This window comes from Dermacentor silvarum, chromosome 2 (assembly GCF_013339745.2).
Source record: "Dermacentor silvarum isolate Dsil-2018 chromosome 2, BIME_Dsil_1.4, whole genome shotgun sequence".
Classification (NCBI taxonomy): domain Eukaryota; kingdom Metazoa; phylum Arthropoda; class Arachnida; order Ixodida; family Ixodidae; genus Dermacentor; species Dermacentor silvarum.
In genome coordinates this window covers 196,966,971-196,983,772 of record NC_051155.1, presented here as the reverse complement: position 1 = coordinate 196,983,772, position 16,802 = coordinate 196,966,971, and the positions used below count along the sequence as shown (strand labels likewise).

The 16,802-nt window shown below is 42.6% G+C and overlaps 1 protein-coding gene across 2 annotated transcripts; it reads right to left on the bottom strand.

Annotated features, from left to right (window-relative positions):
• Positions 1-3,910: 3,910 nt before the first annotated feature.
• LOC119440643 (rhodanese domain-containing protein CG4456) lies at positions 3,911-16,604 on the bottom strand. 2 transcript variants are annotated; one of them, XM_037705535.2, is made up of 5 exons: positions 16,348-16,604; positions 15,949-16,009; positions 15,415-15,576; positions 12,719-12,881; positions 3,911-4,117 (listed from the first exon to the last, which is right to left on the bottom strand). In XM_037705535.2, the coding sequence occupies exons 3-5, from the start codon at positions 15,566-15,568 to the stop codon at positions 3,946-3,948; spliced, it is 489 nt and encodes a 162-aa protein (XP_037561463.2). In that variant the 5' UTR covers positions 15,569-15,576; positions 15,949-16,009; positions 16,348-16,604; the 3' UTR covers positions 3,911-3,945. The 2 variants fall into 2 exon arrangements, with proteins under 2 accessions (XP_037561463.2, XP_049518081.1); XM_049662124.1 differs by lacking the exon at positions 15,949-16,009.
• Between the last annotated feature and the right edge of the window lie 198 nt (positions 16,605-16,802).

Here is a 16,802-nt window from a genome sequence, read left to right as displayed (position 1 = left end):
TGTAGTCTTGCAACATCCCTCTCATACCTAATATGTGCATGCCTACACTCACATCATGCATTTGTTGTGTAATATGTGTAACAAGTTCTTCAATGTTATGACCAATGTACTTGTACGAGAGGTCTTCACCAGACTACAGCTTGCTGTACCATCTGTATAACGACTGCATTCTAACTTTCTGCACACCAATGATGTCATCATGACAATAATAAATATGGGCCATGCAGGCACTAATGTGATTTTTCTTTCTTGCTCTTTTTGCTCTTTCCATTTACAGCTAAAATGAGCAGTGTAGTGTCATTATGCCTAGACCCCCACCAGCCTTGTCATTTGAGAACATGAGCTGCAAAACAAAGAAACTTGCTATTGCATGCCAAACATGCTTTCTACTTAACGGGCACGTCACCGGGTTTGGACATTGCAAACAGACAAACACGATGCATAGATCACACGATGACAATTGTGTCTGAAAAGTATCAAATTGCTGCATAGCGTGAAATGAGGTGAAATTTCAAAAAAAAAAAAAAAAAAAGCCAGTGTGCTTTTCCTCTAGAAGGAGCCCCACTGCCTGCAGGAGAATCAAGGTCACAAGCACAAATGCATCCCCATGTCAGGCACTGCCTACGACATCAAATAATGGCATGTGACTTCGATAAAACATCCAATGCGGAACACAAATCCACTACTGTAAGCTGGCGCTCTTTGGCCATCCCTGGCCCTTGCACCAATAAAATCCATATATCATCATCATCATCACTACTGTAAGTGCACTACACAGCAAAAAAGAAAGAGTACAAAAAAAAATTGTGTAGATTCCACACACAGTGGGAATCTATGTTATGTGAAGCATTTTGTGGGTAGCTGGCTATCCAGCAGTGTTTGAGGTTCCCTAAAGTGTTACCAGGTGGACAAACATGTTTATTTAAGGCGAGTAGTTGTGCGTGTGACACAAGTGTGTGCGCGATGATTGCAGTAAGAAGACAACGGTGCCGATCATATGACAATGATGGCATCCTTTTTACTCCAGCCATCTGACGCGAATTTCCACATGCCAATTGGTATGTTACCATATTTGCAAGATTCTACTGCACCACCGATTGTAACCGCGCAGTTACATTACTGCCCAAATATCCCCATAAAACAACTTGGTACCGATTCTACTGTGCACATCAAGTAATGAAACCTGAGTCGATGCGTACCATGTTGAAACGATTTTATAGCACATACAAAGGCACACAGACATGCACACAGCTGAATCTTAGCGGCTTGCCACTATCAGAGTTCGACAACACCTCCTTTCTACTGTCTACCGACAATAGAAAGTCATCTTCAGTTCCATTTAATGCATTAGAAATGCCGCACTTCCGGAGGCCCGTGCAACCATCGTCTGCGGGAGGGCATTCCATGCACCATGGACCCACCCTGTGATGTCTCAGAGTGTCGCTTTCTTCAGATGACTCATTCGATGGCAATGTGGCTAGCAACCTTGCATTGTGCTTTTTTTCTCTTTTTTAAAAAGAATCTGTTTCGTTTTTGGTTTTCAGTAGAATTAGTTACGATTGTAACGCACATGCGAATTTCAACGCACCTTTTATTTAAAAAGTGCGCGTTAGAATCGCGCAAATGTGGTACTATATATATAGTTGTAGGTACTAAGCAGGCGTAAGCAAGAAAAACATGGATTGTGATGTCATCTGTGAGTAAGTGTTACAGTACAATCGTACGTACTATGTCTATGGTAAAACATAGATAGAATTTGTACTCAAGAGAAGAAACATTAAAACCTGTTTGACTTGAGTCAGTCATGAAGACAGTACAATGTCGCACAGCTTTTACACAGCGTTAGCTACAATGAGAAAAGGACTGAGGAATGTGGGTTGATCCTGAAGTCGCAGTCTAACACAGCATTATCTAGCTGTCACGAGGGAAGACTGACAAACTGGCATGTGATGCACGGGCCAAACATCTCAAAAAAGACGTAGCTGGCTTGGGCACGGGAGAAGCATGCGCAAAATTGTGACCCTATATTTTTTTCCTTTTTTTTTAAGTGCACCAGGCTGCTGTGCTGGGCAACAGACGTTTGATCCCACTATCGGTAACGCAATTTCTTTACTGGAGAGGCTGGAAATGAAGTGTGACAGGAATCTACCTTCCTACCTACTTACTACAAAGTGCCTGGAGATGAGCCAAGGAATGCTTCGCATTAATATAAGGCGAGGCTCATGATGTAAATGCGGCGCAGTCCATTGGCTGCGGTATGGGAGAAAGCAGGGAAGGAATGTCACTTATGGATTCTAGTCAAGGCCAAGGAAGAGATTGTCTATGTTGGCAGTGAAGCTTGCCTCCTGGCAACAACATGGCAGAAATTTCAATTTTCTCTATATCCCCTAATAATGAACCAATCTGAAAAATTCTTGCGGTAAGACATTTTTTGGACAGCACCTCGCAACTTAATGTATGACCAAAATTTCCACTAGGGCCTGGTGAGGGGCCCTTTAGGGCGACACCAAAGAGGAATACTAAACTGTATTAGTAAATGACACTTTCATTAGATTTACTTTGACCATGTTGAGTTTCCTAACGAGTGCTGAAATCGGCATGCATGAGTATTTTTCAATTCCATCCCAATAATTCTGATGCAACCACTGTGGCTGGGAGTTGAGCCCATAACCTTGTACCAAGAAGCAGGATGCCGTAGCCACTCTGCACTACTGCAGATTGTCAGACAAATATGTGGTTTCACATGCACCACTGCAGCAGTGAGCCTACAACCACAAGAAACTTGTGGTCCACTGTCTTATAAGCCTGCTACGGTAAAAAAAAAAAAAGTGCTTTCAAGTTGTTTTAACATAAAGAGGCGCCTGATTTGTAGTATTTGTGACTAGCTGCAGAGGATGACTGTTGAAAATTTCGAGGGACTTCTAGTTTGCTGCGCCACTGCGGCTCACCACTGTTTTTCTCGCCAGCCCTACTTCTATGAGGAATGCCAGTAGCTTGCAGGGGTCTTCGCTTGTAAACAACGAAATGGTGATGCTACATACGTGAGGTTGGTACTTGTCATTCAACAAGACGCACTGGTGTCGCAGGCCGCTAGAGGCTTCAGGAGTCACTAGCACCCCTCTTCCCACCGTTCACTCTGAATACCTTCAAAGCTGTTGGGTCTGCATTGTGATGCAGTAAGATCAATACTGCGCCTCTTGTGCTTGCTGTTACTGCACAAGCTTTCACATATATTTCATTATCAAGACACACAGTGGCAATTTTCTAAGTGAAATCACAATGCTAATTGCGTTTTTCGTGAGCAGGCAGTGCACGATTGTTTCCTATTAAGCAAACATAAGCAATTAATTTTACTCAGTGTGTCACACTATGAAACAGGCCATTTAATCATCACCCTCGTAAGAATTTCTTTATGGACGCTATGCATAATAAATAGGCAATCTTCAAACTCTCATCGGTTGGCGCATGAAACTTAAAGGGAAAATCAAGCTGAAAGGAAATGCTAGACCTTTTCAGCGTTCTGACCACCATAAACTAATGCGGTCGCCCTTTGCCGAGTTGCATGTCTTACGCTCTACATAAACCAAAATTGGAACATGATTATACAACTGTAAGACACAGTCCAGAGCAGCAGCGGACTTGGTGCACTTACAATGGGATTGTAAACAGAGAGAGGGAGACAGAGAAAATAAAAAGGAGCAATAAAGCCTGATCAGGAAAGGACGATACACTCTAGGATTGCTGCACACTAGCATAGTATTATGCCCACATACCACATACTAGTGTAAAATACGATCTCTAGTTCATGGCATCGGATGCAATCGATGAATTTCACTAAATTCACAGTGTGCAATTTCTAACGATGTTTCTTTCCTTCCCTTTGAGTGAAAAATAATGGCAATTCAAACAATTAAAAATTTGAGTAAGCAGCATTTATTAATGCAACTAATCATCTGCATCTGAATCATCACTTTCATTTTCCACCTCTTTCTTTGAGTCATCATTTTTCTCCTTTTTCTTCGCATCACCGGTGCCCTTGGGACTCTTTAGAGGTCCTTGTTTGAACTCACCATTGTGCAAAAACCAGTCTTGAAAGCTTCCAGGATACACTTTGATTCTGTTGGAAATAGAAACAAAAGTAAAATGAAGTTGCGATTATGTGGACAGCAGAGCGCTTTGTACAGTAAGACATGTTACTCGCAAGTACTGATCACTATAAACTGCTTATGGAAGTGTGTGTAAGGTTGTGTGCATCTATGCCGTCATTAGAAGCAAATTGTAAGCATAAAACACTTATTTACATTATAAAAAATTTGGCAGAACCTATCTCTCGATGACTGTCGATGGTAACGCGTTTAACATTGAATCAATATAGCGACAATCAATATGTCCCTGCGCGTGAGCGCGTAGTTATGCGGTACTTGTTCAAATCTCGCCTGCGTTATTTGCACCCAGGAAAAATTGAAACACCAGCAGCTGCTACAACAGAAATAATTTAGAAATTTCTTAATGAGCTCTACAACTTCTACATTGAAGATTTAATGTTTAATTAATACTTTATAAGTTGGTTAATTAATCGTTAACTAATTACATAAGCTCGTAGTAAAAAATACTTTTCATTGCTCAAGAGGACAGTGAACAATATTAAGTTGGTTGCATTCTCGTAACTCGCACACAGATTTTTTCAAGTTTGGCCCGACTTAGCTGAAACACCCTGTATGTACACACTGCCGAATACTCAGTGACCGAATTTGCTTTGACAGTTGGTTACGAACCCTGTTCCCTATGCACAGCAGCCCGATGCACTACACATTAGGCCACAGACTACCCAGTGACCCAGGTAAGTGGGAGAACGGTTAGATACAAACATACATAGATACAGTGGAACCGCACTGATACGATTTTGCGTAACACATTTTTTTTTTCTTTTCCCGATAATATGATTTAGTTGGATAATACATTGGATGATATGATTTTCGGATGATACACTTTATTTTCTGGTTCCCGTGAAGATCAGATCAATGAGATTCCACTGCAGTTGGCCCCCGGAAAGTGCGTGAATTACCCTAAGAATGCCAATTCATTAAAAACTAATGACACAAAACCAACATAAGGACAGAGCAAGTGAGATGCACAAATGCTAAAATTAATGCTTTAGCATCCTTAGGGTACTTCGCACACTTTCCGGGGGCTATGTCTGTTTGTTTGTGTCTATGTATGTTTGTATCTAGCCATTTTCCCGCCTACCATAGTTCAATGAGTAGTACATCTGACTACTGTGTTGAGGGAACAGGGTTTGAAACCAACCATCAGACGAACTTGGCTCGCCGAGTATGCGGCAATGTGAGCATACGTGCCGCTCTTCAACGAACCCCTTTCACGCCGACGCGGGTCACTTTAGATGCGGGGCTGGGTAGGTACTGCTGTTCGAGGAAACTCTTCGACGCCGACTTGGAGCACTGGGTACGTGCCACTCGATCTGCGCTGGTCTACAACGAACCTCTTTGATACCAACTCGGGTCACTGGGTTAGTCCCACTGGGAGTATGCCGCTCTACAATGACAAAAAAAGATCCCTTAAATTTTTCCGATGCTGAGCGGAATCGAACCCACGTCAGAAGGGTTCCTCAAGGTCAGCAAGCTGACACTTCAGCAAGCTGCGCCAGAAATGCAATGGTTATGTGCTGCTTTTCAATGAATGCTTTTCCCGCCAACACTTTAGCAAGCTGTGCCATGAATGCACTGGGTACGTGCCTCTTTTCAATGAGCCTCTCGCCAACTTGGGTCACCGAGTATGTATTTCGGAGTGTGCAGCAAGCTAGGGAACAATTCTCAGCGCTCACAGGCACTGGTGCGCCACGCTTCTCATCTCAGAGGCCCATGCACGAACTTCTCAGCAGTCCCACTAGATGATGCACCGAGTCCAGAAAGAAGCGAGCGAGAGAGGAGCCCGATTGCTGCATGATGCGTTTCTCAGCGTAACACACACAGGCACGCCATGCATTTTGGAGGCCACATGCAGGCTTTGAGGCGGTGGAGCTAGACGGTGCCGAATGTTCTTAGGGAAGCGCAAAAGAGGAATCCCACTGCAATACATGCCGCACACATAACTCGTTATGTTAAACGCATTACCGTGGACAGTCATTGTGAGATTGATTCCGCCAAATTTAATTTTTTGTCATGCACCCAACATTGCTCTCGTTGACTTATTACATTGTTAAAGGGGCCCTGAACCACTTTTTATTGAAGTGTAGAAATGCACTTGAAGTTAAAGTAGGCTGTTTCAGAAATACTTTGCCCCAAAAAGTACTTCAATGTGTTCAATAGACGCAGAGTTATTGGCAATCAAACATGGCTTTCGCGGTGCTTCCACTCCTTCTTCAATGCCTTGAGCTGCTAGGGCTACGGCCGAGCGGGGCATGCCCACAAGGCTCCGCCTTCTAAATGTCACCGTGGCACACAGTTAAAATTTGATTTTGGATGTTAACGTAGACGCGACTACTTCCGATTATAACGCCTACGACACGAGCCGCAATGCGCTTAGCCAGTGGACTCGTGACGGCACTCCGCGGCGGCCACGGTATCTATACTTTGCAGCAAACAGCAGCTACATGCAACTGTAGTGCATATGCGCAGCATTTGCTTTATGCACGACAGGGCTTGTTTGTGGTCGTGCTCAAATGCTCCAGTCTGACCATGCGAAGTTGTGCAGACCGGCTTTGTCCTTCACCAGCTTGACCAAAAGATGGTAGCCACATCCAACTTGCGCGTTTTTGAAGAGCTATCGAATAGTCTGCCAAGGCGTCTAACCAGGAGCGGCCAGGAGTGAGCGCACGCCCGCAGTTGAGCGTGTGGTCTGACCAGGCAATCTTCTTGATTGATGTCAGCTATTGGCCAATAGCAGCCGCTTATGAGAATCCGCTGTATGATAAAATAAAGCATCCAGAAGAGAGTAAGAAGCAGGCTTCTCTTGAAAAGAGAGCATTTGAGAGAAAGGTGACTTTGCGCTCCACTTGCGAGCTCCACGCGTCACGTATGACTGCAAAACTTGCCTGAAATATTCACAGCAGCGTACGCTACCCGTGGACAATGTTTTTTCACCAAGCCCAAGGAGTGGTTCAGGACCTCTTTAACACTGTGCTGATGCAAGGTGCCATCACCATGTTTCTCACACCTTCCTTACTAATAGTTCTGAGCTTAAGTAACTGTCATCTTGCTCTTTCTATAATAATCAAGATAACTTTCTCAGAAATGTATAGCTTTCAGATCTGTTGCAGTTGTCATCTAAACCTCCCAATCTTGTGCACAATGTGTTGGTGAAGTGTGTTGTTAGCCACCACAGCGCAAGTATTGTCATAAGTCAGCACTGCTAAGATGTTTGGTGGATTTAATTATATATTCGCTTCAACCATATAAACATTACATCATAGGAACATAGGAACAAACTGTTTTGCATTCTGTTCTCTCAGATGCAGGTGTCATTACTTTATTTCACTGCAAAAATAAGTTTTTCGGTCCAACATACCCAATGATGTATAATTATTTTCTTCGGATAAAGCAGGCAAGTTTATTGCATCCAAACATGCATTCAACAAAATAAAAACCGCAAAATGCCCCTCCAATGCAGAATTTGAGCACAAAAGAGCCACAGACCTTTATGGGATAGCTTTACAAAAGACCTTAAGGGAAAACACACACTAAAATATATTGTAACCAGTATATATGATGGAATGTTATCCCAGATGCAATAAAGGAAAGTAAGAACTTTCAAGTGCCTTGAAAAATTCAGATTAAACAATAATTTTTCATCTTTGATATGACGTATAGCACCGTATATTATTTACCTTGAAAAAATTTTTGTTCCTTGCTCCTTCTTGTACTGTTATGTATGTTGTACATACTATGTGCCTTCGAATTCTTGCACATATAATATATTATATGCATGTACACCTCTGAGCAAATGTATACAGATCACAGGGTTGCTGAAAGAACTAAATTTCTTTATAATTAACATGCATAAACTGAAATTGAAGAGTACATTGGAAAGTTCGCAATGGAAAGTTTGGACTGCAGTCCTCAATTTCAAGTTACACTCACAGGCAGAGGGAAAATTGGCTTTATGGCGCACTCTATGGTTTCTCACGGGTGTACATGAAAATCATAGTTCAGATTTTTTTTTTTTAACAGCGAAGCTGTTTAAGCCAGCCGTAATTTGTGGTGCAAAGACGTGGTAGCCATGGAAACCCGGATAAGTAAGAAAAGCAGACCGCGTGCCTACACACACGGTCTCCTCCTCGCCAGCTCCCTGCCTCTCTTCCTTCCGCGGCGCGCTGAGCCAGGAGAAAAAAAGAAGGCGAAAGCTTGCACTAAGCCACGCAAAGCTCAAAACACAGCGAAGCTGGCCGATTGATATCGAGCGGCTAGCCTCCAACGCGTTTGGCATCGAAAAGCAGCAGCGTTCTTGGCACTGTGCCAACCTTGGTTAGCTTGCCTGCGTTTGTGGCATGCCAGAAACGCTGTCGCTCATAGGCGCCGACGCGTCCACCGCTAGTCACCCGAAATGTCGCGAAAGGGAAAGCACCTCCAAAAATGATCGCTCGAGAATACCTTCCTACATGCGTAGTCAAGTTAGATCAAGTTAAGACCTAGCAGCAACCAAGTTCATACCTAACAGTAGCAGCCAGTAAGCTTCACTGTGCCTAAGCTTTGCGCAACTGAGTGCAAACTTGCGTGATTTTTTAAATTGCGTTGCATAAAATTTAGTGCCCTTCCAGCTCTGCCAACCACGTCACTTACAAGCGCATTCCATGAGCAATCAGATGAAAAGACTACACCTAGATATTTATATCTAACTGCTTTTTTTTCTGTTTATCTAGTCTAGAGCTTGTACGAGATACTTGAGTTAATAGTGTACCTCTATACAAATTGCATGACCCAGTGATCAGCAGTCATGATAAGGGCTCACATGAAATGCACAGCTAAGTTGTATGCGTATTTAGAGAGTATAAAAGATTAATTCCTTCATAAACATGCAGGTATTGAAAGCATGCTATGGTGCACCAAAGGTCTGTTTTCGTGCACTGGCCACACCCACACATGCACTAGGCACTAAAATGCAAAACAAAGCAATACAGCGTGCTACAAAATTCGAAGGACGGTGCACTGAAGGACAAAATATGAATATCGTGATCATGCTTAAGACAAGGAGTTAGCACTGTAGTACTCACAGCAAGCTTTGTTATCCACAGCCAGAGGGCCGTAGTTACTTTGGTGTGCTCTTCCTAATAATTACAGTATCATCCCAAAATGTCAAATTGGTAAAAACTTGTTTCTGTAGCGTGTGCTTGCAAGAAGAACTGCCGTCTTTTGCTTTATGCCCTTGCTGCACAGCGCAAGTTACTTTGGAGTACATCTACTGCATCCACAAAACTTGCATCATTCTGTCAGAAAAGAAAAAGGTTGTCAAGCCAGTCTCGTCCAGTGAGCTGTCTCCTTGAACAACCTCCTTTAAAGGGCCTCTTAATCTTGATTCATCAGAAATTTTGTCCTAAATGCCAGTTCTGGAGCATTAATATTGATAAAAAATAGTGCTGTTGGTGTTTTCCGAAAAGTGCATCAAGAAAATTATTAACATCAACAAAGCTCCGTTGTGTGCTTGCCACCACTCCCTCGCCTCATAGCTCAACCTTGCCCCAAACATGTTTTGGCATATGCAATCAGCGTGAACTGAAACACAAACAAGGAAAAACTAATTGGGATATTTCCTGCATGGCAAATAAAATTGTGGTGTGTTTATGATTCCCAAGTAACACACGGGTTATGAGAGATGCTGTAAGAGAGATGCTCTGGATTAAATTCAAACCATTTGCAGTTCTTTAACATGCACCTGAATCTAATTAGACGAGCGTTTTTGCATTACAGCACCATAGGAACATGGCTGTGGCAGCCAGGAACCAGACCCGTGATCTCGTGTTCAGCAGCAGAACCACATAGCCACTCAATGTGGTGGGTTTTTCCGCACAGTAATTACTTATGCAATGTGTGATTGCTACAGCGGTGCCAGAGGGCTAGCCTTTACCACTGTATCTGATCATGCTGTTGGGCAAAAAGATTGCTAGCCCCTAATTCGTCTGCAAGAAGTGAGGTAATGTCAACTGCTGGACACGAATTTGTTGACGGAGGGACTCCAGGATGCTTGTTTCCAAGGAAATAGGTGTGTGACCTGCTCTGCTAGTGTGTGACCAGCATCAGCAGTATTGCTGCCCATTTGTGGACTGGTTGCACGCAATGATTGCAAGCGAGAGCAAGGTTGTGGAGTTAGGCTAGCAAGTAGCGAGTGACCAGCAAGGAATATTTATAGTTGCGCTGACCCATCATTAAGTGAATCATGCCTGTCACTGCTGTCTGTAAACATGCATCTTAGTTGTTAAGGCTATAAGGTATATTAATGAAGGGTTAATGATTGCTTTATAGCTAGTAAGGACACAAAGTCCAGATGAGATGCAGTTGAATCTCTATAACATACGAAGTTGCATCCAATACAAAATATACCTTCTTCATATCCAATGTTCGCTATAAGCATATATTCAGGACACGCTAATATTGGTGAGAAATATCGTAAGTTTACTTTGTAATATCCAATAATTTGTTATATCCCTGTTTGTTTTAGTGAGGTTCAAGCTGTGCTTCTGCATAAAGTGAACAGTTGTGTAGGTCTTTTTCATGAGGGTGCAGCCATCATGAAAAAGCAGTGCCATATAGTGTGTGGCTGAGCTTAGCCACCATTCTGCAATGATTCGATTATGAGGCATGGCATAGTGGGGTACTTGGGATAAGTTTTGACCAGGGGCATAGCCAGAGGGTTGCACACTGGGCACATGCCCCCCCAAAATTTCTGCGTACCAGAATACCATCTTCTCGCCCCTACCTCATACCCCCCTCCCCCCCCCCTTCCTGTCCCAGGTCAAACCCTTCCCCCAAAGACATTTCCTCTGCTACTGCCAAAATGAACGAGTTGATATATTCTTCACGTGACCTCCCTCTATGCCACTCTCTGTGAATCAGTCAGTGCTAACGTCACGTGAGAGGTATTATAGTCCACAACAGGTGGCTCCACTCAGATTTTCCATTCTCATCATTTTCCTGCTTACAAAAGCTCTGCTCTCTCTACAAATTATGAATTCATTGTTAGAGAAGCCTAATCTTTCAACCTTGCTTGAATTAATATTTTCCTTTGTCATCCCTTTAAAGGGCTCTTCACCAGACCACATAGCGAATTTCGGTTATACGCTGGAAGTTGTTACGAGCCCTCCCCCTAAGCAGTGTTCTACCGAATTTTTCAGATTAGATCATTATTAGCAGAGATAGAAATATTTGAAGCGCCGCAAACCCATGATTTCATGAGGCGAGCGTCACCGCCAACATAGACACTCTTTCTGTTGCCTTGTCTAGCCTTTGGAAGCGAAATTCCTTCCCTGTGTTCTCCCATATCGGAGCTGGAGGATCGCGTGTACAAATATGTCATGGGCCCCACATTTTTTTTTTTTTTACTCTCTCTCACGTTTTTGCTGAGTGGCGCACTTCCGGTGATGGTCTAGTGCACGAGCTGTTGCGTTTGTCTCATTTTGTGCAGCAGATGATCTTGTGCACTCTGCACGAGAACACCTGATTAGCAGTATAAGTCAGTGCCACAATCACAAGCACTGAGACAGACACGAGAGGATGAAATATCATGATCGCGGTGTTGGAACACGGTAGAAAATGACACAGTTTCATTCTCTGCACGTGCGACTGCACTACATGGGAACAAGCAGACGAAACGGAAGTACATCTCTCTTGCTATGGTACGAAGTAAAACAAAAGCATGCAAACATTCAGTTTGTATGTTTTATTATTTCTCTAAAGTTTAATTCGTCCTGTGAAGCAACATATTAAAGAAATAACTGATGTTACCTTGAATAATTCTCGAAGTCACGTGTCACTGTGAGTGATGTCATAGCACTGCCATGCACATAGGTGCACTTGTGCGATTGATGTCGACTCTCCAGCTGGGAGCATGGCGCCCACGAGGAGATGAGCAAACGGCGTTTGGTTTGAAATTCAAGCTATTTCCGCGGTGCGTAGGGATGTTATACTTAGCAGACACGATCGTTAGCGCGCATTGTATTCACTGCACTTGTCAACTCAAAATGGCCAGACCTGGTGAGGGTCTGGCCATTTAAGGCGTACGTTGCCGATTCTGGAAAGATCTCTGTCACAAATGCTACCACTTAGTAGGGTATATGCTTTGCCACACAAATTTCTGCAAAGAACTGGCCTGCAGTTGCTTGGTAGGTAACAAACATGCAAAATTATGCATAAAAAAATACTGATACCATTTGCACACCTACATTTCAATATATTACTTTCAGGCACGTGCTGATAAATACATGCTGCATATTATTATAAAGTTGCACTAGAGAGTTAGCTCGTTAATTAATCAGTTTCACGAGCATACACTATGGAATACGCTTGCACTTCATGATTCTTCTAACTTGACAATCTCGTCAGAGTGAGAAAATTTCGATGAAGCTAGAGAGATTTGCATGGCATGCATGCTGCTAAAATGCAAGCTGACTTGCAGTGTCAAGATCGTTAAGATTATCTTGACTTGTTTCTCTGCATAATGCACCTTGATTACTCAATATTTTTAAGCCTATCTAGGGGCCCTCTAAGCTCACTTGTGATAGGTGTCCAGTTCCTGTAGTTTCTCTGCAGCCATCACTGCCCTTCTTCCAGAGCGACAGCTAAAGATGACATCTTTCTTGGGGTCGGGCTTGTTAACATTGTAATGAATCTTGAATTCTTCAGGGTGCATCACAAATGCTGACTGCACATCGTTCACTGCAATAGTAATAAAAATTAAAAAACACACACAAAGTAAAGCAATTGAATTCATTTGAAAAGACAGAACACCTAAATTTAGAAGAATTTATTGCCGGGATAGTTAGTGGGCCCATGATTTTTATTGAGAAAACTGGTGCTAACAAAAGGAGAAAATTAACAAAGTGAAGAAACAGAAACGGCTCTTTCTGTTTAACTTCATCCATTTATTTTCTTTTTATTTTTTTTCAGCACTTTCCTGATTATAAATTAGGAAGCTTTCGAGTGAAAGAGTGATAACAAGACATAAAGGCACAATTAACCTTCAGAAATGCATACCTTCAGCATTCAGTGCCAATGATGAGTGAGAAGGCATTTTACTGTATGTACAGAGCTTTGAGCATATTATAAGGAACTCTTTCCTCTATCAAACAAACAAACAATAAAGGCAGAATACTGATGCATTTAATTATGTCTAATCATATTTTTATGATAAATGAAAGTAAAAGATAAAAACTTCAAAAACAATTTACTTCCCATTATACCAGCGAAAACAAATCTTTAGCATCTGCAAGCAAGAGTTGGTTGCGCTACAAGGCCCTGTGGGTCCCGAATGAAGCATTGGCAGTCTCGAGTCTTTCCACAATGGGACAGAAAATGAGAATATGTGCATGCATGTTCTCAGCAAAGACTCAAATCATATCACACACATGCTGCTCTTTGGTATTAATGGGGGCTCGGGTTAGGCAATGCGCTAACCTCATTCGTTAAAAGAGCAATACTGTGGACATGCCTAATTCATTAGCCAGCAGGAAAAGGGTTCATGCTCAACATGGCTAAGGGGCACTAAACAGGAACACTAAATAAGTTTATAATGGTAAAGTATTCTTTCAAAATAATATTTTCACTAATTTTGCGTGATAGATTGATTATTGGAAGAGAAAATGACATCAACGTTCCATTCTTAAGTTTCCTGCTCAAACGCCCATGCCATACGTCGGTGTGACATCATGGATTTCAAAGCACTTTTTCGTACTTAGAGCTTTTGTGGCTTACCAAAAGTTCTTGAAACATGCTTTGGCTCTTTTGGAACACAATGTAGTCTTATGACAAAAAAAATTAACTAGGCCTGAGCAGACGGCATCAAAATCCACGACGGTGTGGCGCAGGAACTTTTGGCGCAGACCACCCATCTTTTGTTTTTCCGTCTTTTCTGGATTACCAAGCCTCTTCACACGACCTTTCTGGTATAGTGGAGGAATGATTTGCTAATACAGTGGAAATAATATTTCTGTTTAGTTTCTTTTATTCTGAATCCTTGAGTAACATGAAAAGCTTAGGCCCTTTGTGGTTGAGAAAGAAGAAACATTGTTGGACATTTGACTTGAGTGGACTGGTCTATGTGAACCATTGAAGAGGGACAGTAACTTGAAAAGCAGTCTATTGCCTTTGCTTGGCATCACTGTGTTGGACAGGAGAAAAGCTAAAGATACAGTCAGAATTCTTTGTAAGCGTGGGTATGTATTTAACCGGGCCAGTGTAATTTCTTTCATAAATGCGAGAATTACAAATATTTGAATAAGACAAGGCAGCTAGATGGGAGAGAAGAGAAAGTGCAGTATCAATGGACGCTGGACATTTTTTTAGCTACGTGATAGAGCCAAGAACAAAAATACTAAAATGGAACGGAAACTTTGCATGTGTAGGGAGGGAAGAGGATAAGGGAGCTCAAGTATGTCGCAGTATGGAAGCCTTAGATGCGAAGCTCCAGTGTGAGAGTTCCAGCAGCCTTCGAAGGTGACCACTTCCAGTGGGCAGTGCTTCTTTCTGGCCTCTTCTGGACCTTCACACTCCTATACAGGGTGTCTCGTGGCGGAGGCCAGATCGATAGTGTAAGTGCTACAATGTGTGTTTGGTGGTGGTGAGGGACCCTCCTCTTTCTTAGACAGCTGATCGTATCATCATTCTGCTAGCAAGTCTTTGCTGATGGCAAAGGCGTTTGCACTTAAATAATTAAAATATAAGGCTGTCTTTATAACTAAAAAAATGTAAAAAAAAAAGAAAAAACAAGCTTATGTAAGACTATTCATTCTTGGAATGAAAAACAGATGAGAACAGACATTACATGCTTGAAGAGCATTTTTAAGACATCAAATGGTAATTCCGATGAAGCATGAGATTTAAATGTGTGCACCAGTTGTAATGCTAATTCCATCACATATATTGCTACATATTTTGTGGAAGATAATAAGTTCATTTCCAACTCATTAACAAAAATAGCTCTATGAACGAGGGTATGCTGGCAAGCCAAAGCATGTTTGACCGTCCAGTGATGATATCGCAATACTCTCATCTTGTGATTAATTGACATCAGATTATTTCCAGAACTTTAAACCAATCAGCAGAACATTTGTGATTGTATATACTTGATTGCAACAAGCAGAAATAAATAATATAAATTGTGCATCAGAAGAATTTCGTTTACCGACCGCATCTAATAAGAATGCATCTCTATATATTGAAGAACAAGAGAAAAAAAAAAAAGTAAACTTGCAAGGAATGTTGATGAAGCCTTCGACTCTGCCATCATCGATGAGCTCCTGCGGCTCGCGGACATCAATCACGGATCCTTTCTTGCCATGATGCTTTAGAACTTCCCGGACTTGTTCAAAGTTCACTTCTGGGAACTTAGCCTTCACTTCAGTCATCTCCGGCGCTGAGAAAGACAAGAGAGAGAGAGAAAAGGAAAGGTTACGCACATCTTTAGAAACGGCTATTATAGAAAAAACTTAAAAGTAACAGCAATTAGTTAATCAGATATATATCCCGGATAACTTCCAGAGTCGCCGAAGCGAGTCTGATGTCAGATAAGGACATAATAACCTTCGCTCGTTCTCCTCGACCATCTCTTCCTTTCGATTTTCCTCCTCACTAAGTTCAACTACCGTACGTACTATACCAAAAACTAAACTTTAATCTATTATATATGCTGTAATTCACTAAGGGCCGCGTTGGTAAAGACACGAGCAAAAAACGTACAAATACGAAGTGACCCACAGATGGAATCGTGCTCTCGGAACACCCTCACCTGCATGCTTAGCCCTCGGAATTCTGTGCGGCCTTTTGATAATGCGCTGTGTACCATCAGCCTGCCAAAAGAGGAGAAACACAACACAGACGATGAGCGTAACTGTGCACCGCATGCTGATCGTCAGTAGCAGCCTGCGAAGGCCTCAGGACCTGTTAGGTACGCACGAGGATACGAATACACTAAATACGCGCGTTCGTCTTTTTCTTCTACACCACTTTCCTGCTGAAACCAAAGGCGCGCGCTAGCTGATACACGAGAACCGGAAAAACGGGAACTGTCAGGCGACAGGGTATGGTCCGAACTTCGTTTCGCCGCTTGCGTCATTGGCTGTAACGTCTTTAACAGACTTGCCGTTTGTGTACACAAAAGGAGAGTATTTATTTTCTCGATACTCACGTTACGGTCGAGAGACTTTGCGTTCGCCGATAGCTATAACGGGGTTGCAGCATGCAGTGCGCTCGAGCCCAGTACGAAGGCCCTCAAAGATATCGATCGGAAGAAAATCTTCCACTCCTCTCAAGAACAGATCTAGAAGCTATCAGCAGTTCCGTTGCGACCTTGAACGCTTGAACAACCACAGCACACCGCACGCACGACACACCTTGACCACTTAGCAACGCCGGCGCCCGGAATGAAAGCGTCGGTAGCGTTGTCATGGCGACTGTTTTCGTACCCCTCGTCTCGTACCTTCGTGCCACCCACGGCAAACAGACAAAACTTTACAATTAGCCAGAGTTAAATTAGCTGATTGTTCGAATCGCAACATCGCTGCCGCTTTCCTTTAGAGCTTCAAACGTACTTATTCAGGAAGACACCTCTTAAGTAAAGAACCTAGATTTCTGCTCTTACTC

Coding starts and splice junctions, on each gene's coding strand:
- LOC119440643 (XM_037705535.2), bottom strand. CDS start 15,568: ATGACTGAAGTGAAGGCTAAGTTCCCAGAAGTGAACTTTGAACAAGTC. Junction 12,882..15,414: donor AGGCTTCATCAACATTCCTT/GCAAGTTTACTT, acceptor TTACTATTGCAG/TGAACGATGTGCAGTCAGCA. Junction 4,118..12,718: donor GAACTGGACACCTATCACAA/GTGAGCTTAGAG, acceptor TATTTCCAACAG/AATCAAAGTGTATCCTGGAA.